This window comes from Tasmannia lanceolata, unplaced genomic scaffold (assembly GCF_043159265.1).
Source record: "Tasmannia lanceolata isolate RefF3 unplaced genomic scaffold, GAP_Taslan_0.1 ptg000018l, whole genome shotgun sequence".
Classification (NCBI taxonomy): domain Eukaryota; kingdom Viridiplantae; phylum Streptophyta; class Magnoliopsida; order Canellales; family Winteraceae; genus Tasmannia; species Tasmannia lanceolata.
This window is the reverse complement of record NW_027518695.1, coordinates 15,214,640-15,236,773: the sequence shown is the minus strand read 5'-3', so window position 1 is coordinate 15,236,773 and position 22,134 is coordinate 15,214,640. Positions and strand designations below refer to the sequence as shown.

General features: G+C 38.3%; 2 protein-coding genes across 2 annotated transcripts; one reads left to right on the top strand and one right to left on the bottom strand.

Annotated features, from left to right (window-relative positions):
• Positions 1–569: 569 nt before the first annotated feature.
• On the top strand, positions 570–6,997 carry LOC143851229 (ATP synthase small subunit 6-A, mitochondrial-like). Its single transcript, XM_077360580.1, has 3 exons — positions 570–773; positions 877–919; positions 6,686–6,997. The coding sequence occupies exons 1-3, from the start codon at positions 653–655 to the stop codon at positions 6,687–6,689; spliced, it is 168 nt and encodes a 55-aa protein (XP_077216695.1). The 5' UTR covers positions 570–652; the 3' UTR covers positions 6,690–6,997.
• Positions 6,998–9,001: 2,004 nt separating this feature from the next.
• LOC143850750 (SNF1-related protein kinase catalytic subunit alpha KIN10-like) lies at positions 9,002–18,284 on the bottom strand. Its single transcript, XM_077359999.1, has 11 exons — positions 18,238–18,284; positions 15,759–15,949; positions 13,487–13,671; positions 12,685–12,867; positions 12,245–12,376; positions 11,958–12,143; positions 11,324–11,413; positions 11,147–11,230; positions 10,620–10,760; positions 10,276–10,512; positions 9,002–9,257 (listed from the first exon to the last, which is right to left on the bottom strand). The coding sequence occupies exons 2-11, from the start codon at positions 15,943–15,945 to the stop codon at positions 9,144–9,146; spliced, it is 1,539 nt and encodes a 512-aa protein (XP_077216114.1). The 5' UTR covers positions 15,946–15,949; positions 18,238–18,284; the 3' UTR covers positions 9,002–9,143.
• Positions 18,285–22,134: the final 3,850 nt, after the last annotated feature.

Below are 22,134 nucleotides of genomic sequence, written 5' to 3'. Positions count from 1 at the left end.
CCATGTAGCGATGATATTTTCACCCCGCCGCATTACGCATGCGCTTCCCGTATAAGGTCTTTAAAGTCTAGCATTTTTATATTGTAACGACCAACTTTATAAGAGGAGCGCATGTGTAATGCAATGTGGTGAAATTGTGAAAATATCATCCCCATAAATAGGTCGGCCCCCAAAATCATTTCCATAGGATGACCCCAACGGCTGCTTTATAGATGGGAAGGGCTAGAATCATCCAATGGAATCGAATTTTTGGAACAGAACCTATTTACATTGTGGCCCATCAAATGGACGGTTTGGATCATCCTATGGTGCGACTTTATGAACTATATATACACCTATAGAGGCTTACACCTTGTAAAATTTATAGAATGGCATTTACAAGTCCGAACACTTGGCCAACTAAAGGGCACCCCACAAGCGCGCCTCAACGATGTGTAAAATGAATGATTAACGTGGGGAGATAGGATAATTCGCACCCCTTTAACGTGAATTGTGGCAGATAATTCTATTTGAAGGGTGCGAATCATCCAACAGTGGGTGCGAATTTATCAGGACCCTAAACGTGGAACCAATAGGGGAGAGAGAGAGAGATAGAGTATAAAATCGAGAGAGAGTGAGAAAGCGAGGGATTGAAGAAAAAACGAAGAGAGAAATGGCGAAATTCGATCCATGGCCCGTGTTTTTCAGGCGAGAGTGGAAACGAAACTGGCCTTTCTTGGCTGGATTTGCCATAACAGGCTCTGTCATTACCAAACTTACCCTCTCTCTCACCGGTAATTTTTCCATACCCTTTTTTCCCCCTTTTGATTTTCATCTCTCAATCTTCTTCTCATTCTATTTCTCATTTTTTATTCTTATTAATTAATCTTTTTACAGACGAAGATGCTAAAAACTCTCCATACATGCAGAGGCGCAATCGGTATGTTTCTTTTTTTTTCGATATTTCATCTGCCCTAATTCTTATGCAAACCCTAGATCTGATTTTTTTTTCTCAACTCTGTTGGAAGATTTCTTTATTTCTTTTGTGCATTTTGCCTACGATCTATTAATAGATGTAAAAGATTAAAAAATCACCACTGGAGATTTACTCTTTTGATTTCTTTGTTGAAGTTAGAGATGGGTTTTTAGGTATTTGGTGTGAAATGATGTTTAAAACCCTAACACGGCCTGTCTAACCCTCTTTTTTTTTCATATCGGTTCGGGTTAGCCTAGGGCAAAAACAGAAAAATTACAGAAAAACGTAACCCTAAAATTTTGAAACTCATGATAAAATTAATGGATGAAGGTCGGGTACAGGTTGCACAAGGCCTCAACCCTAACCCAACCTGAAATTGAATCGGATTGGCTTTCCCAACCCTAACCCAAGCCCAACTCGAGGAAATGCCAACCCAATGCGAGCCGAAATCGGGTTGAACATGTCGGGTTTGGACTGAGCCCGAACCAATTTGCACCCTTTAGTTGATACTAACTTCGAGTCTATGCTAACCTGCAAAAACTATTGGATTGGATTTCAGCTCTCTTATTGTCAAAGGATGAGATGTCGAGTATGAGAAAGAATTTGAAAGTCTTCTAAAGGTTACCAGAGAAGAGATGAGGATTTTTAATATTATGCTGTGATGGGTGCCACATGGAAAGGAGAAAAACACAGAACAGACTGACGTTTGAAAAATCGATGTTAGGTGTTTGAATCCGATAGTATTTAGGTGCACTTTTGCTTTCGTTCGAAGTAATTGTCGAGGTGGGGAAATGTTTGAACACTGGATATTATGTGTTTGAAGCAAATAGTATTATGCACATTATTTTATCCTCCAAGTTGTTGGCCCTTTCTATATTTCATTATTTTGGGTTAAGTCCCTTCCTAGCTTTAGATTTGTCTCTGCTTTTGAGTTGTGGAACAGTTGGCGGGAAGTTTGTTGTAGTTCGGAGATGAGACCTTCGATTGTTCAAGCGTGGGAGGCTCCAGCTAGTGTATTCTTCAAATTTAATCTTGACGGTTCCAGTTTGGGAAACCTGGGGCCGGCCGGAATCGAGCGTGTGCTTACAGACGACAGGGTTGGTGAGATGGGCCTTTGTGGGTCCTATTGGTGTCGCTGATTCCAATGAGGCGGAGGTCCGTGGAGTTCACCTTCTGGTGGGAGAGGATCTAAATCGAGTCGTGGTGGAAGGGGACTCCCTCTATGTTAATCAAAATCAAGGGAACGGCTTCACTGCTATCGGTCCGACCTCTGACAAGTTGCTGGTAGGGTCTAGAGTCATCTCGGAGAAAGGAATCTACACCTCCTACCAATGCTCCTGTCCCCCCCCCCCCCCCCCCCCCACCCCTTTTTTCCTAACACCAACATCCAGACGACCGCCCACCATCCTTGGGAGGTTCAAATCCGTCCCCGACCAGATCTTACCACACCTCCAGCACTCAACTCGCATGCGAAAGTTTCGGAATGGGCACCTTCGGCATCTCCAATCGCCCATTCCTCCTCTTCTTCGTAGGGTAGCACGATTAAGCTCCTGATTCCTTTCGTTCAGCACTTTGCTCCATTTTCCTCTCATAATTTTCCCCCCGTTCCCTTGATCTTATCCCTACTCCTAATGATGGAAGGCCAAAAAAGGTGGATGAGATGATAGCTGATTTGGTGGCTGCTCATGGATAAGTGTGAGCTAAAATTGAATCTAAGAGAATGTTGAATCTAGCTACATACAGCCTTAAAACAGTTTCCAATAGCTACATACAGCCTTAAAACAATTTCCAATAGCATGATTTGAAATGGTCTCTCTTTTCTTTCTTGTCATCGTGAATTGATTTCAAGAAAAGTGGTGTTGGTTACTCAATATCCTCAAAAAAGGAGAGAATAGGTCTTACTCTTGTATGCCAATGACATACCTATCAGATGCCAAATTAAAATGTCTCAAAAGTGAAATGAAGCTACTCTTTTACGTCATTGAATTTGCAAGATGCCAAATTAAAATGTCTCAAAAGTGAACGAGGCAACTCTTTTACGTCATTGAATTTGCAAGGTCAAGTAAGGGTATTTACCTCACAAAGAAAGTACGCTCTGAGTTTTTAGAAGAAGCAAGAAAAGCTGCCGTTGAAATGATTGGCTCATCTATCATATCCAATCAGTGTTCCCCTCTAGAAATCAAGGATGTTATTGAAGGATGTTATAACGGTGTTGGATGGAACTTGGTTTACCTTACCATCATGAGACTAGATTCTGGGGTATTGCTAGCCATTTCATGGACACTCGGTACCTCCCATGGTGGTTCAACCAGATTCTATGGATTCTGAAGTCTTCTCATCATTTTTTTTTCACGATATGGAGAGCTCATTGTATTGACCTATTTTTGCAGATTAGGATTGTTCTCAAATAGAGAAAATTACTACATACTATAGTAATTTTATGCGATTTTCCTCCTACCCACAATAGCTACTTCCATTTTTAAGGGGCCTGGGCTATAGGAGAGAGAGGGTGCCAAGTCCAGGATCTATTTGTAGTCTTACAATCTATGCTGTTAAGTCGACTTGCCCTGAGGAATGTGGTGCATATGTTGTCTCCTTGGCTTACCAGACCAGACTTCCCATACCATATTCTTGAGGCGTACCCAGTCCTATTATTCTGATCCACTTAATCACCCTTCAGCAAATGTTGTTTGATCTACTTGGAGATAAGTAGCCAATTTTGTGAGGATGGATGGCCCCAAGATGGCAAGATCTCCAATATATGTCTGCTTCAGATGATGTCACGATGGTTGCCAAATGGTATAGTGAGGAGGTTTTCTATTTCCAAATGGTATAGTGAAGACGGTTGCCAAATGGTATAGTGAGGAGGTTTTCTATTGCCAAAAGTTTCTGACCCACTTGATCACCCTTCAGCCAATGTTAGTTGACATACTTGGACATAAATAGCCAATGTTGTGAGGATGGATGCCTCAAAGTTCGCCAACAGTTTCTGACCAACTTGATCACCCTTCAGCCGATGTTGGTTGAAATCCTTGGACATAAGCAGCAATTGTTGTGAGGATGGATGCCCCCAAGATCGCCTACATGTGTCTGCTTTATACTTGATGCAAAATGAGAGAAAGAGGGAATTTCTGTTGGTGTGATTCCTAAAGGTGTTAGTGAAGGAGAATGCCACCTAGTTCTTTGTGTCTATATGATATCTGAACAAGGGTGGATCCTCCTCTGTTGGCGGTGATGCAAAATGTGGAGAGGAGAGACACCCTCAAGTTTTCCCAAACATCCACTCTGCACTTGACCGAGATAGATGGAGCCACCATTAGGAATGTCAAGGCCCATGGAGGAAACAAGGGGAGCAAGAGAAGCGACCCCATTGTGGCGATGCACACAAAAAACTTAAGAAAATCTAGCTTAGTGATGTGGTACATTTTCCTAGGCCCAAGAGAAGAACCAAGACATGAGCCAAGCAAGCGGACTGTTCATGACTACAATTTGGATGTTCCTGGGGTTCACTCCACTAGTGGACTATTGGATACAAATGGGGTCCACTCCAATGTGTTGTGGACTTTAGGGGCAACTCCAAGGTGTTTTACTTCCATTAGAATTCTTATTTAAATAGTATTTATTTCTATTAGAACTCATGATTTGATTAAGAAAACAAGTTTGAACTTTTTTGGTGTGCAAAAATTCTGTTGTTTTGGGGGAGAAACACAAATCTTTAAAGTCTTGCTGCAGATTTCTGCAAGGGTTCCAACAATCGGATCTACGGTTGTAATCAACCTTGATCTGGATTCATTTGACTGTGAGCATCATATCCATAGTTTATTGTTCAGGAAAGGTGAGTTGCTGTATTCTTTTTGCAGTACTTTTCATATTCTTGGATCTTATTTCTATAAAAGGAAATGATATCAGCACATCCATTTGCTTTTCGTTTCTTTTCTTTTTTAATTTGCTTGTGATAGCTTTTTGGGAACTATTAACATTTTTTTTTATAAATGAACTATAATAACATTTTACATCTCTTTAATTAATAAAAGACAGGGCGGGTTTGTACAATCATTAAAACATGGATGCACTGATATCATTTCCCCTCTATAAAATATCCATCATATTTGGTATCAGAGTCAATGGTAGATTTGTTCTACATTACTTAGGTTCATGTGGGTTCTCTCATAATTGATTCACATAAAAATTTCTTTGATGATTTGGTTGTACAATCCAAACCATCCGAACAATGGCATGTTAATAAACAATCAAAACCACCAATCCATGTGTGGGCAAGAATCCTCCATCTGGTTAGGACCATTTTATTGGTGCTGATTTTGGGCCATGCCCACCAAAGGTTATGCCCAGCATGCCCATGTGCACAATGTGCTGCAAGAGCCACTCTACTCATCACTACATTCCTCATGTTTACTTATCTTCTGCTGAGAATTTCTAGAACTGCTGTTATTCTTAGGACTTTGTCTAATCTTGTAGCATGGAATGCATGATATATATAGGGTGTGAGCTTGAAGCTCATATAGCTTATATGAGCTTGAGGGCCCAAACACATGGGTCCCACATTTTTTTTGGTCATCCAAACCATTCATTTGCAAGGCCCCATCATAGATAGGGTGTGTACCAAAAATCAGCTCCATTGGATCATCCTAACCCTTCCAAAAGCGGAGGGCAAAAATGGGCAGATTTGTGGCAAACGATGTCTGTCCATTTTGCCCTCCACTTTTGGATGGGTTAGGACTTAGGATGATCCTATGGAGCTGATTTTTTCTACACACCCTATCTATGTAAGGGCGAGAAAAGAGAAGGTACTCCCTGGAGTAGATAACTTATCTACTCCCTACCTTAAAATAACAGTTGGGGCCACATTGTTTGGGTGATCCAAAGCATTAATTTGATGGGCCCTCACATAGATAGGGTGTGCCCAAAAAATCAGCTCGATAGGACCATCCTAACCCTATGAACTGTGGAGGCAAAAAATGGACAGATTTGTGCAGGTTTATAGAAGTCCATTTTTGCCTCACAGTTCATAGGGTTAGGATGATCCTATCGAGCTGATTTTTTGGGCACACCCTATCTATGTGAGGGCCCATCAAATGAATGCTTTAGATCACCCAAACAATGTGGCCCCAACTGTTATTTTAAAGTAGGGAGTAGATAAGTTATCTACTCCAGGGAGTACCCTCTCTCTCTCTCTCTCTCTCTCTCTCTCTCTCTCTCTCTCTCTCTCTCTTTATATATATGAGGAATGTTGGTGAGCTTAAGCGCCCCAATCACATGGGTCCCACATTTTTTGTGGTGATCCAAACCATTAGTTTGCAAGGCCCTATCATAGACAGGGTGTGTACCAAAAATCAGCTCCTAACCCCTCCACTTGTGGAGGACAAAAATGGGCAGATTTGTGGACAAATAATGTCTGTCCATTTTGACCTCCACAAATGGATGGGTTAGGATGATCCTATGGACAAAAATGGGCAGAACATGGACACACAGTGTTAGTCCATCCCCCCACCCCTCACCTTTGATTGGGTTAGGACGATCCAATGGGGCTGTTTTTTGGGCCACACCTTATCCATGGAAGGGCCTTCCAAATGAATGGTTTTGATCCCCACAAAAATGTGGCCCCCACCCTATTCCTGCACTCGTGTGCCAACATTATGTATATATTATTATGCTACTTTGCCAACATAAAATAGCACTATGTATTCTGAACTGTACTGCTATATTTTGTAGGTGAACTTGCAGATGCTGATGTAGTTTCTACTTCAGCATTCGTTTCTTTTCATCGGAATGATCGGACGATTCTGCTTTAATGTTCTTAATGATGTTTGAGATGGATATGAAACTCTAGAATCTTCTATTTCTGTGTTTGAGTTGAATAAAAAGACCAAAGGGTGGTAACATTATCTTCCCAATTTCATTGGCTTCCCTAGATTCAATCTAGGCATGTTGATGCTATTTTAAACAGATTGAACTTGAAAATTAAGTGTTCTTGCATCCCCATGGGTTTTAATGGGGCTTATCTATGCATGATAGTTGTCTGCATTTTAGCTTTACTGTGAGATTTATGCCAACTCTTTAAAATATAGTAGACATTGTCTCGTCTTGATGAGCGAATATGACGATGATCCAATACACGGGTGGAATATGTTCTTGGTGGTTGAGAGTTGAGACTGATGATTGGCTATTACAGGGTGCATAGTCACAACCAAGGTTTAAAATTTCGGTTTGGGTAACCGTTCGGACCCCACCAAAAACCGAAATTTGGTAATTTGGTTCCAAATTCCGGACCCAAATTTTGAAATTCCGAAATTTCGGTAACACTTTTTTTTTCTAATAAATAATGTCATTAAACCGAGATTTCAGACCGAAATTTCCGAAATTTGGTAAAGGGCAAAAAATGGAATTTCGGAAATTTTCGGTTTCGGTCCCCCACCGGTATCCGAAATTTTGGATTTCGGTCAAAAGTTTAAACCATGGTCACAACTATCTTTGACATGTTTAAAAATATCGTTACTTTATCACGATATTGTGATAATAACATTCATATACTAAAAAAATTTCATGAGAAATTTAAATAAACAAGTAATTGGATGGCTAGGATCTTCCGATCAAGTAGATTTTTGTGGACGGATCATCCATGACATTGGTGGTTCAGATCCACTAATAATGCCACAATAATGTACGGTGGTGATGGTGACTGATACTTGGCCATAAACCAGAATCAATCTCTAACTTCTTACTTACGGGATTGTGATAGTAGAGCAATCCGGACCCTTCCAAATGATGTCAACATGATCCTGACCATTAATCCACCGGCCCCACCTTGTATAGGTCTCCTAATTGTAACATTTCTGATCATTGATCATAGAAATTGAGAGCTGATCTTGCTTATTAATTTTCTTAACCGTTGATTCGTAAGCCATTTAATGGACGGACATAAACGAGGCTTGATGGATCAAAGGGCTAGGATTATACATGGGTTAATCATCACCGTCCAATACCATTAAAAAAAAGAGTCCAAATCATCACCGTCCAATGGGAGATGGGGGCATGTTTGATCCTAGCATCTCTAGTCTCTACAGACATTACCTGACAGACACACATGAAATTCACCTATAACTAGAATGTCTGAAATCGAGATTTCTTAGCTCTTCATAGATGCTATTTCAATTTGATCACATTATCAGAAGAAAGCTTTACGTTTGGATTCAGGAATGAGGAATCGGTATTGGTATTGGTATCGAATTCCATTCCTATTCCAACTCCCTTCGTAAAGGGAATTTCAATTCCGTTATTAGTGTTTTGGTAAGCAATCAGGAATTGAAATATCTTCGTCGTCCTTCGTGCCGATATCATTATCTAAGAAAAAATTGCAAAATAAGGGGAAGTTGACAACCCAGACTGTTTGATTTGATTAATAATGACTCTACACAGACGCAAAGCCGGAACTCATTTCCATTCCATTCCACAGATTTCTTAAAATCAGTATGAAAAACTGCTGCATTTTCTCCATTCTCATTACACTACTGGAAAAGAAGGAAAAAACAAAAGTAGAAGAAAAACTTCCATATCTCTGTCCTCCCACCAATCTAAACTGAAATCCCGATTGAAAATATGCAAAATATTAAGCCCAAACACAGAGATTCAGAACAGAGCTATATTCCTCCATTGATGGTGTTTAAATACTCAAATCGAGAGCCCAATTCCACGTGAGTTGCTAATTTTATCCATTCTCTTTACACCACTAGAAAAGGAGAAGGATAAAAGTAGAAGAGAAACTTCCATCTCTCCGATCTCCCTCCAATCTAAACCAAAACCCCAAGCACATAGATTGCAAAAAATGTATAATATAAAAAGCACATAGATTCAAAACTGAGCACTATATCTCCATTGCTGGTGTTTAAATACTCAAATCCAGAACCCACTAAGAGGAACCCAGGAGATTCAGTTTTTTGGGAAGAATGATATACATCTCTCTATCCGTTGGTGTTTAACCTGTTTGGATCTATTAAATGGATCGTTCAGATCAATCAAAGATGTGACCCGTTGTAGAAATATCTTTTAGATTTGAATATATGATCCAAAGAAGAAAATAATCAAATAATAGAATATAAACTTATTCACAAAGATAGGAACAGTTCGGAGCATTATAACTTCCAGGCATAAAGACCCAAGTAAGATCCATGTGTCAGAGAACCCTGAGCTGGGCAAGGAAAGCAGCGCAGAGATCGAGGAAGAGTAACTGTGTCCCATTCACCCTCTGTAGATCAAGGAGATACTTCTCTTCACGGGTCTTGTATAGCTGTCACGACAATCAAAGGGTACAAACAATTACTGACGATCATAATGAGAAGTATGAACAATCATACATTTGGTTTTTGAAACAAAGCTGTTAATATATATCATGTAGAGTTTTCCAACTATCATCTGTTGATCTTTGAGCAAATCAAGAAAAGTAAGTTTCACACATGCTACCCAGGCATGACATGGATATGGCATTTACACTTAAAAAGTTGGAAGTGTTGGACACAAGTACAAGACCCGTATCAAAGAGTTTGGTTAACATAGGCCAATACATAATCTCCCATCTATATAGAGGAGAAGGGTTGCTTTCATGGCTCTAATCAAGTTACTTACTCGAAAGCAGCCATGGATATGACATTTACACTATCCATAGTTGCTATTGCACTTTCGGGCAAACACAATTAGTCATTTACTACTCATGTTAGTAATGTAATTGTAATGGTTGCAGTTGTCAAAGTTAATTGTAATGGTTGCAATTGTCGAAGTTTGTAGTATAATAGAAATGGATGGTAATGATTTACTAAGATTTAAGCACCCAATAGAACTAAAGTTATCCAATGTAAACAAGTCTGACAATATTACTTTTTTCAGTAGTTTTCTATTTTGAGTTGTTGTAAGTTAATGTAGAAATGTGTTGTATACTCCTCACATGTCTTCATAACTTGTGTTTCTTAAATGTGGTGAGGAACACTCATTGGAGAAAAAAACAGGAACATAGAGGGTGGTAGAACCAGCCCCAAATCCCGGACTCTCCCTTTCTTCATGTTTAACTTGAAATATGTACATGCTATTAGTTTTCCTTCAGTCTCTTCACCTGAATGGAAATGAAAAAAGAAAAACTAATATACTGAAAAACAGAATTCATCTCCTCAAAAAATGAAAATTCTGAAAGGCACGTATAAAAGTTTAAATGAAATGGGAAGCAGTACAGGCCATCTTGTGAAAATATAGTTCTTTTCCAGAATTTCTTCATGAAAAAATAACCATGGATGAGAGGAAGAAGAAAACGAGCATACCTGAACTTCAAACTTGATCACATTTGATCTAATACCAGCACCATCATTTTCTATGATGGCTGATTCATCTCCGAGGATATGATTGGCTTGAAGGGGAATATCAAACACATTTTCATGATGCCCACCAGGAGACCATCTGCATTTCATGCTGTAGTGTCCAATCTTTTTCCAACATACATTCAATTCTTGCAGCGCTTTAAGAACCTCGGTCATTATCTCGCGAGGATGAGCACGAGACTTTCACAGCCATGAAACAGAATTCCATAATAAATAAAATGTTAAGTCTAGATACAAGATAATTGAGCCCAGGCAATTAAACAGTCCCTGAGATTAAATGAACAGACCTGAAGTCCAAGAGCCCATTTCCGTTCAACCGGGAATTGTGTTCTTAAATCCATTCCCTGATGATCCATATATCCTGGAATGTGCTGCACAATAGCCGAAGCTGCAGCTTCGCTCGGATGTGGACGAGGGAAACTACATTCCTGGATAAATAACCATTCAGACATTTAGTCACGGTTTTAAATTTCAGCAGAAATGCCGAAATTTCCACCGAAATATTGGATTTCTGCCGGAACTGAAACCGAAATTTATAGCGAAAATTTAAAAATTTCGGCCATAATTATAAGATTTACATTGAAATTTCCACCGAAACCAAAATTTCAAACCTTGCATTCAGGATTTGTAAAGTCTCAAGCTATCAGATTGTAAAATGAAGCAAAAAAGGAAACAAAAATGCACCGGTGCTCCAATTATACGAGATGAGGAAAACAAAACGTTATTCAAGAGCACAATAACCAAAGGTGAGAATGAAAATGAAAAGGCAGTAAAAACTAAATCAGCATATAATAATTTTAGCAAACAAACACACCATGGGTTCTTGAAACTCAGCTCCAAGATAGCCATTGGAAATGCGGAACCGGTTGTCCAGTAGCAAATAATATGCAACAGTTGCCTGAAAGGGGTAATGAGATTATTTAGGGTACCAGAAAACAGAAGATAAGGAACAAGGAAAGAAAATAAACAAAACAAAGGGGACTTGCAATACCTCATTTTGTAGTCTGTTGCAAAGTGAGTCAACCAGTTGGTTCCTGTCATAACCCATTTTAATCACCTCCTGAAGAATTTCCTCATCAATCTGCAAGAGTGATGGCAAAATAATAGGATTTTATGAAGAACGGCATATATCATAATAAAAAATAATTATACATTTGTCACCTTTATTATTCACTATAAAGAAACCTAAAACCTATTTGATGAAACCCACACATCTATGGTAATGAACAGACCACATGCATCATAAACACAAACAACACTCCTACTCTGATTTGGTAAGGATTCTCCAGTCAACCAGACGCTCACATTGGCAAAACAAACTTCTGAACGTTATGCAGACATGAGATTACTACTATCAATTAAATGTGTGAAACGACCAATTACTCCAAAATCTTAAGCTGCTGGAGATGGCGTTATCTAATCTTTTATAATTTAACACTCCCCTTCATGCCTGACCCCTCGTTTTAGGGTTGGCCTACACATGGCACATGTGGCCCCACTTTCGGGTTGCCATTACAAGTGGATTTTTAATATCAAGGAGTTTTGAACCCAGAACGTTTCCTCTTATCTTTTATACTTTAACAAAAAGAAAAGCAATAATTGTCTGCTCTTAGGAGTGATCGTGCCTTTTTTGCTTGTTGCATAGTATCTGGTGGAGGTACAGCTAAATAGCGTGGAAGATGAGCTTGGAACCATGGATGCTGACGGATCTCAGGAATCGTCATTCGCTTCATGGGATCAACCACCAGCATTCTCGGGATCAAGTCCCTTGCTCCAGCAGACAAATGACTTGGAAGAGTATAAATTCCACCCTACAAAATAGAATAGTGCAAATTCGGGGAATAACAGTTTGCATCTATATGCACAAATCTTTAATCTAAATGCTCGATTCAGCAGTGAGAATTTTCCATACCTTTATTTTCTTGAAAAGATTGGGGATGTTTTCATCATCAAAAGGAAGTGTACCACATAGAAGGGCATACAAGATGACCCCACAGCTCCAAACATCTACCTCAGGTCCCGCATACAGTCTCCCAGAGATAACCTGCGCAAGAGATAGTTTGGAATAACATTGAAACGTCAATGTTATTATATAATAGTATACTTATCTCTTACTTTACAGAGTTTATAAATGGTGCCCGACCGTCAAGTAACGTGAAAGCGGTACCACCCTTGATATTTGACCCAACAGCAGCGCACTTTTTAAGAGGCTGCTGTTCGATCAAATATCAAGGGTGGTTCATTTGACGTACCACCGTCACCGGACCTCATAGTCAGACGCCATATAATTTCTCCACTTTACATCCACAAACTTGTGAAAGACCTTAGGTTGTGATAGCAATCGCTACATACCTCGGGAGCAGCATAGTTTGGGCTTCCACAGCTTGTCTTGAGAAAATGCCCATCCCGCATGATATTGCTCAACCCAAAATCTGCAATTTTGACATTACATTTGGAATCCAACAGCAGGTTCTCTGGCTTAAGGTCCCGATGAACCACCATATTTCTGTGGCAGTACTCAACGCCAGAAATAATCTGTTTCCAGGACAGATGCTATTCACCATTAGAAATTATGCCTAGGAAAATGGAATTGAAATTGATTTTCCTTTGCCAGGATGACAGAAATAGTACGACAATGTATTTCTGACGTTAAATTTTGGCCGAAATACCGAAATTTTGGATTTAGGCCGAAACCGAAATTTAAATCGAAACCCAAATTTAAAAAAATTTCGGCCAAAATTATAATATTTTCACCGAAATTTCCCCCGAAACCGAAATTTCTACCAAAATTTTGTTTTCGGCTGAGGCCGAAACTGAAACCGGTTTCAATCCCTGTCTATGGTGAGTACTGTATCAATTGATAAGATTGATAGAGGTATCGCGAAACCAGTCAACGTATTTCTTCATAAATGAAGGAATGATTATGTTAATCCATGTATTCTTAGGTTTGTACAGATGCATCAAACTGATAATGCAGATATGTTCCAATCACTTGAACCAAACAACTACATTTATAGTTTAATATGTCTAAAAATGGCAGAGAATTATTATTACAAGACTTAAAGAATTTTTTCTACAAAGAAATTTCTTATCATACGTGTGGAAAAAAAAACACGTCTGAATAAATATTATAAATGAGGGAATTGTCAACTACCTGTTGGAAAAAGCAGCGAGCTTCATCCTCCTGTAATCTACCCTTCTCCACTATGTAATCAAACAGCTCACCAGACTTCACATACTCCATTACAACATAAATATCTGAAGGTGTCTCTATAACCTCATAAAGGCGTATAATGTGAGGATGCATGAACAGTCTTAATATTTTGATCTCTCGTCTCACTACACAAGAAATGAATCAGACAAATCAAACAAAAATCTCTTAAAATCATCCTGAGTAAATGTTCTACAATTCATAGAAAAATGAAACGGAAACAATTAAGATAGTCAATTGAAACAACAAGATCAGTCAATAATTCATCGTGCATAAAAAAGAACTCTTAAAAAATAAAATCATAAAAATAGGAAAAATAACTGACAGATGCATTATGTCTAACTGATGCAGTTGAAAGTTGAAACCATAAAAGTACTTAAGCCAATAGAACATAGAATTTGCATCACACAAAATAGAAGTCAATTATCATTTAAATTTTAATCATTACATTGACTATTGAGACTTTAGTGAGGGAATCCAAAAGAGGAAATAGTTACCCATGGACAGAGCAAATGAAAGCAACGAATAAACATTCTTGAATGACCAAAAGGGGCCTAGGTCCTCTAGTCAATAGAGGGTAAAATGACCAGCATGACAAAAGATGGGATCCCCAGGATTACAGTGTGGGGTTCCTTTGCGGTGGAGAGGGTGAAATTCTTGCGCAGATGTCTGGTCACGGAGATGAACCAAGGGTGGTCTATGGATGAACTGAAAGGATGGGTTGCTGTGAAATGGAACCATAAAGATGGGGTCGGTTCTTGTAGGAGAAACAGGGATTTGTTCCTCCCAGTGATGAAGAAAATGGCAGGGTACTGTTTTCATGACGTACTGTAGCAAGCATGGGGTTCGGAGACAAACCTAACATTGGTGAGGCCCCAAAGTTGGATGGTTTGGGAGATTGATTTTCCAGTCCGTCGGTGCAAGAAAATTGGAATATGTTAGGGATATGGTGGAAACCCTAGTTTACAGAAAAATGCCCAAGTACAGCGTAGTGGAGGTGGATGGTGAAGGCTTCCCGGTCGAGGTTGAAGATGAAGAAGCACCAGAGGTGGGTGAGGAGAAAGAAGTATGGTTCATGATGGTGTGAGGGAGATGCTGGCCTCTCTGACGACCGTAAATCAGTGTTTAAAAATGCAAATGCAACGCAGATAGTGACCAAAGAAAATACTAGTCCACTTGTCACAACGTGGTCAAGTACTCGATTGATGCGACTGAGTACGCGACTGAGTACTTGCGACTAAGTACTCGGTTGTCGCGGTCATAATTCAGGAGAGTCAAAAGAGTTTTTATTGACTCTGTAGGGCAAAAAGCGAAACACGGCGGCAAAACACGGAACGCGGCCAAGGTAAAAGGGAGTTGACTCGGGGAAGTCCATGATGACGAGGTGGAGTTTTAAAACTATGCCGTAAACAGTCTTGAAGGGAGAAGAAGTTGGGTGTCCCACGCCCTAAAGTTGATCGGTTGTTTGGTGAACTAAAGCTGAGCCATAGTCCAAATCAACCCAAAATTTGAATGGAAAGGACTCATTTCCCCAAGCCGACAACAGTATAGTTTTGAATGTTAGAGGGGTAAGGGGTAGGTCTAACAAACAAATAAACGTTAAGTCTGACAACCAAATAAACACTCTGAATGAGAAGAAAGATTGCCAAAATAATAAAAAAATGCAGGGTGGCTTTTTTGGTCCATGAAAGTAATGACTTGGTATAGATGAAAAATGTTAGACTGAAAGCAGCTCCGGATATATAGTTTTAAGATGAACTCTTTCTGTTTATTGACTTGATGCCAGTTCATTTGGGAACAAAATAGGTAACCAATATCTGGAGGTTGTTGGCTCAAAACGAATACAGAGGAGCTACTAGCTCACACATACTTGACTCTTGTTTCATGTATAATTCAGCAGACACAATCACTTCTATAGCATCAATCAAGGCTCCATGATGAATGGGAAAAGTACATACCCCCTCCCCTCTTTTTTTAAATGCCAAGTACACATTTCCCCTTGAGCACATAATAACCATCTCTGACATGTTCCATGGTATTCTTTAAAATTTCAATAAGAAAAAATGAATAAATGTCATGAGAACATCTCTATACTTAATGACAGCATGAAGCTTGCAACAATTGGTAAGGAATATATAATTTGTAAATGCAATTGCTTAATTGTAAAGTTTGCAGTTTGTATACTATATAGTCAATGTTCAAGCTTGCAGGGTACCTTTTTCTTCCATTTCCATGTTCTTTATCTTCCGACGATTAAGGATCTTGATAGCAACTTTATGCCTTGTCAATGCATGCTCTGCAATTTTCACCTTACCAAATGAACCGATACCGAGAGTCTTTCCAAGTTTGTAATTTGGTAAAAACAAATCAACGTTGCTGCCTCTGCTGGTTGGTCCTTCCATTTTCCTGTTGTGGAAGCACGGTAAATAAGGAACTTATAAGTGATACCTAATAAAAACAAAATACAAAACATAAACGCCATATGCTGTAGCTACAAGGGGAAAACCACAAACTTCTTTTAGAACATATAAGTAGCAAGTTCTCATTAATCTTACCAATGAATAAAAACTAACAGCGACTGCAATGTGTGCTTTTTGTGGTGTCAACAAACTTTCGACAAATAAAAACACTAATGCTTAGCACGTGCAAATTAAATTTAACCTCATCCGGCTTCTAAATACTTATATTACTCAATATTCCCAAATCTACTCAATTACCATTCTAAAAAAAATTACTCAATATTCCCAAATCTACTCAATCCAATAAAATTTCCAGTTTCAGCTACCCTAAATGTTTTGTCTGACTCACTCACATGAATGGGAAAACAAAAGTCAGAAAACATTAGGGTACTATGTAATGCACATCGAAAGACAAACCAACAGTTATATATCAAACATAAAGTTACAACAATCATTGCAAAAGATACATATCTCAAGAAAATCCTCAACAAAAAAAACAGCATAGAGGAATCTCATGAAGTCTTCAGTTACAGCTATGCAAAAATAATTGCACCCTTGCACTCATACATGGACGGGAAAAGAAAAGCACATCATGGGTCTGATCTAATGCAGTCTTCATGAAATGCCAACTACTAGATAGCAAGCAAAAATTCACAGTTCTCTTCACAAAAATAACATCTACAAAAAATCCTGAGAAAAAAAAAGTCTAGAGATATAAAATCAGCTGAGTTTCAATGAATTAAGGTACATCTACAGGACGTAAAAAAAAAAAAGGAACGAAAAACACAAGTTTCAAACTTAAATTCAAACCCAAAAGAAAACTAAGAATGTACCTCAATTAAAGACAAAGAGAGCAAAGTACTTAATGAAAGACAAGGAGAGCAGAATATGGTACTATTTCAAAGAGAAAACAACAAAGAAAAAGAGTAAAACTCCTTGTATAAACTTCAATTTCCATTAAGCTTACAAAATCAGTCCAAAAACCCCTTAGATAGACCAGTATTTTCAAAGGCGGAGGCATAAAGTGAGTCATTTTTTTCCTTGAGGCACCATGTGTGACTCGTAAGCCTTGAGGCGTGAGGCATAAGCCTTAAAATAAAAAATTAATAAAATAGAAAAAATATGAAAAATACCAAAAATACCAAAAATAGTTACAAAATCTAAAAAAAGCATGTTTTTTATTTGTCTCAAATTCTACCCCATGTAAACTCCTATGGACCCTAAAATTACAATATGGGCCCAAAGGGCCATTGTATGCGAGGACTGCCGCAGTCCCCCAGGTGGGGGGATCAAGGGCAGCGTTCCCAAAGCAAGAGTAAGGGTGTTTTCATAAGATAAAAATAGTATAGTTTCCATGTTAGAGTGAAACTTGTATATAGGGAAAAAAACTCGTTAAAACCTCAAAACTCTCTAAAATCATCAAATAGATTACTCTAGATTATGATATAGGTCTTATAAGACCCCTTCAACTTAACTTAAACCCTAATAAGGGTTTAACTAAAAATGGAAAGAGCCAGAATAAAAATAGGGGTTCTGGCTGCAAAATTGATGCCAAGGTTCAAATTACCTTTGAGGCAAATGCATTTCATCAGACATATACCTTAAGTGAAAGGTGTACACTATAATTTAGCTAACATTTTGAATTTATTGCTGACAAGCGTGTCCTGCCGTGTCCAACACGACACGCATGTCCACTCGTGTCGACACTCAGTTGGACACTTTTAAATGTACACATTTTTGTGCCATGTCTGTATTATTGTATATTGTGTTTGCGTCTTTCATGACTAACTCTTCTTTTATTATAAATTCTTTTTTAGCACGTCTTTAACTAATATTTGTTGCATCATGTATGCTTTCTAACTTAGTTGTGTCTCCGTTTCTAACTTTTGGGGATTTGCCGTGTCCGACACTCCGTGTCGGTGGCAGCACGCGACACTAGTGTCCGTGTCGACAAATCAGTAATCAGATGCTATTCAAAAATCAAAATAATGACTTGAAGAGGGTGTCATTATAGATTCCAAATCCAAATACAAAATGGGAGGTATCCAAACGGGCCCTTACAGATCTGAGGAGAAAAACAAACAGAAGGAAAATTAAAAAGAAGCCGTGGCTTATACTAACCTATGATTACGGAAAGCATATGAGGATGAAAAATCTAAAACAAAAAACGATTTTGATCTTCAAAATGGTAAAGGAAAGGGAAAAAATCAGAAAAGAAAAATGCGTGCTTCTTACCGATTGAGCAGATGAATCAGAGACGAAGAACCGGAAAAAATCCCAACCTGTAATACGAAAGATCTAGGGTAAAAAGAGCAGATGAATAAAATATGAAAGATCTAGAGTAAAAAAGAGGAGATTATACCGAGAGAGAGAGAGAGAGAGAATCTTCGTTGATATGACGCAAATGCTTTCTGAGAGGAACAGGAGTAGCCACCTGGCAGCCAAATCAGGTAAACCAGAGAAGGAAAAGGGACTTTGAGAATTTATAATGGCACCCTCTTGACGTTGTGGAAATTATAACTAAGTCCCTCGGAGCGAGATGATTTTTTCGCACCCCGTGTAGGATAATACGCACCACGTGTAACGTGAATTGTGAGCAGTCTTCAACGCTCACGTTACAAGTGGAGGGATTTATCCTGCAGGGGGTGCGAAAATATCATTTCACTTTCACAAATACCTCTACCTTTAGTACGTTCCTTCATTTTTATAGTAATTGTCTTTTGCACAATGATAGGTGGTGGTCAGGCCCATTTCGATACACAGATAATAGAATTTTGGATTTCCTCAAAATTGTAGATGATGGGAGAAGAGAGAAGAAAGAGACCGGGCATCGTTTTCTGATTTATCAGCCTTCTTTTCGACAACAAGAGAGCAGGATATTGACCTATGGTTCCATCTTTTAGAAATCTCAGCATGGGGGAGAGATTTCTAAAACTTGGATTTCTTAATTAAAATTCAAGAAACGTTGTCAGCATACAACAGCTCAATATTGAATCCGCGTATCCAAACGGCCCCAACACGTTTTGACGTCAAATCACATTACAAGGGGGGGGGCACATTATCCTTAACGAGGGGTGACAAAATCATCTCCCTAATAATCCCTTTACTTTTTAAAATTCAGTCATTTTCCTTATACATCAAACTTCTTCAACTGAGGGGCATTTTTTGAATTATGTAAAGTGTAGGGGCTTAGTTACAATTTCCAAGTTGAAGAAGATATCATTACACCATAGGGAAGGTTCATAAGGGTTTGCAGAGGAAAAGAATAATATGTCTATGCATTCCACATAAGAAAAGTAAGGAGGTAAAGCGGAAAATGATACATGATAGAAAGGTGAAATTACAAAGGCCCAAGTGAAAAATAAGTTGTGTAGAATTGGATGAGCCAGTGATAGAGACGACTACCTTTTTATATGCATGGCAAACTCAATGGAGTTGATACTACTGTAAATTTGTTTGAAAGACGCAATTTCAACTTACCCAAAAGTCGTCAAGCATGAAAAAGACACTAAAGCCGGCCTTAACTTGCAAAAGCCAACAAAGCCTATTGCACAAACTTAGACTTTGCAATGAGGAGGGAGTTGTGAGGGTAATCAACTAAATCCAATGTACAGAACCTCAATCCACATCTACTATTTTCATCAAAATCCAAGTGTTTCTTCGAAAAATAAAGTAGTCAGTATCTGTAGACATGATAGTATAAAGAATCATACAGCCACTTGATAAACAGATCCAAATAGTGGAGAATATAGAAGACGAAAAGATATCATGCAGAGAGTCATGGGGTAAATAAAAATATGTGAAAATAGGTAAAAAGGAGAGAAGCAGTGTGCAGGGGTCCGCGTTTTTTTGTTCACAGACATGTGAGTTAGGCATCAGGACTTAATTTTTCCACATCTACGCACCTAATCATAGATTAAGCATTCAAAATAATACAACATAACATAAAAATACTTCAATTCTTTTAACACGAAAATCTTTCTCAGACACAAAGTAGTCCTTACTGATAATTTTTACTAACATTAAGACAACTTAATTGATTCAGAAATCCGATTAGATATCAGCCACAAAGTAGTCCTTACTGAACAGTAAGACGACTTAATTTGATTCAGAGAATCGGATTAGTAAGAGTAAGACAACTTAAACCATGAATTTAATCCTGGTAAACTGATATCTAATTCAAATGGAAATACTTGAAAACCCACAAACCTCATAAAACATAAACACGAAGGCTACTTATTCTCAATATCTCAAAATTCAATCACAAACATCCACAAAGAGAGAATCTATCATTATTTTCTTAAAAATTTGAGGAAACGAAGATTTTATTTATTTGTAACTAACAAAGAAATCAGTACCTCTTGATGCTCAAGTGATGAACCTAATAAGAAAAAGAAGAACAATAAGTAAGTTGATGTTTATGAGTAAGAATTGGGTACTGATGGAGATGGACAGAGACAGAGAGAGAGATATATATAGGGATGGCAGTGGGATGGAAGGAAGGATAAATAGAGAGCTGAAGATAAATTACTAAAACGTGTGAGGACGTATGTAAAAGAGTCCAAAATAAAGAGGAGCCTTTGAGGAAATTGCTATTTTTTTCGGTAGAAGTTTCCAAGAATAAAAACAGAATCAGGTGTATATTTTATAGCTATTTTAGAAGAAAATTCGGTAAAGAAAAAAAAGGGGAGCAGAAGGGGTATCAGATGGAGCTGATTTGGTAGGCCCCACCCATTTTTTGAAAATTAAGTGGACGGACCACACCATAGGATGATCCAACCGTCCATTTGATGGGTCCCAACGTTAATATGTTATGCCCCAAAAATCATTCCCACAGGATGATCACAACCCTCCGAGCTATAGAGGGTTCCATAATATATGGTTTCTCTTTAGATTGGAGGGCTAGGATCATCCTATGAAAATAATTTTTGGGAAACAACCTATTTACGCTGCTGCGCACTTCAAATAAATAAATTAATTAATTTATTGTTTCTCTTTAAATAAATTAATTGTTGTACGAAAATTAATGCGAGTGGAATGGGTGAATGGAACCAAAATTTTCTGAACCGACTAATATTTATTTGTTAAGGCTATGAAATCTATAGATGAACGGTCGGATGAAACCCGAGCCAGAAATTGGGACTCTCTCCGTTGATTCTCATAAAGTTGACTTGAGCTAAAAGGTAGCCAGCACAACATATTAATTAGGAAATGGCTAAAAATGAATAAATAATTAATTAACAGAAATCTTCTTAATCAACTACTTAAATAGAACATGATAACATAGATGGATTTCCTACTAATTGAATAAACTTCCAATTAGATACGATTTACTCTTCCACGTACAGCTGAGGATAAATTAGTAAAACGTGTGAGGATTTATGCAGAAGAGTCCAAAATAAAGAGGAGCCTCTGAGGAAATTGCTTTATTTTATATGATTTTAGAGGAAAATTCGGTAAAGATAAATCTCGAGTAGAAGGGGTGGCAAGAGTCTAGATTAAAGAGGAGCCTTTCAAGAAATTGCTATTTTTTATATGATTTTAGAGGAAAATTCGGTATTGATGGGGTGATTATTTTAGTAATCTAGACCATTCATATCATGGTTCCCTACCATCGATAAACTGCTCCCCGAATATCTTCTCCATCACTTAGAAACGAAAAGACAGGGTGATCTTGCCCCATTATCAAAACATGGTAGTGCCAATATCAAAACATGGTAGTGCCAATTGCCTTAAAAGGGAATCAGATACCGATTCTGATTGCTTATACCTCATTATGATGCACAGTAGGTCCGACATTTGACTGGTAAAAACCGTCTATAAACTTACTTTGCTCTGGATTTCCTACGGCCAAAAAAATCATGGCAATCAAAATTTGCCGTCCCAAGATTTCACCCATATGACCACGAAAGATACACATAACGTTGGATGATTATCATGAATTTTGGGCCGTAGATCCAAAAGACTATCAAATGGATGGTTCAGATCAATCAAAGATGTGACCCGCTGTAGAAATATCTTTTAGATTTGAATATTATATGATCCAAAGAAGAAAATAATCAAATAATAGAATCATTCCATGATGAAAATAGACTCGCTTTCGCTATGGCTCCTGTGAGTTCCTTAGCCAAG

Bases quoted from the DNA above. Each gene is read 5' to 3' on its own strand.
- LOC143850750 (XM_077359999.1), bottom strand. From the start codon at position 15,945: ATGGAAGGACCAACCAGCAGAGGCAGCAACGTTGATTTGTTTTTACCA. The intron at 10,761-11,146 runs GTGTGTTTGTTT...TTATTTATCCAG, and splicing joins CTGAGTTTCAAGAACCCATG to GAATGTAGTTTCCCTCGTCC. The intron at 9,258-10,275 runs GTATGCTCGTTT...TTGTCGTGACAG, and splicing joins TGATCAAGTTTGAAGTTCAG to CTATACAAGACCCGTGAAGA.
- LOC143851229 (XM_077360580.1), top strand. From the start codon at position 653: ATGGCGAAATTCGATCCATGGCCCGTGTTTTTCAGGCGAGAGTGGAAA. The intron at 774-876 runs GTAATTTTTCCA...ATCTTTTTACAG, and splicing joins ACTTACCCTCTCTCTCACCG to ACGAAGATGCTAAAAACTCT.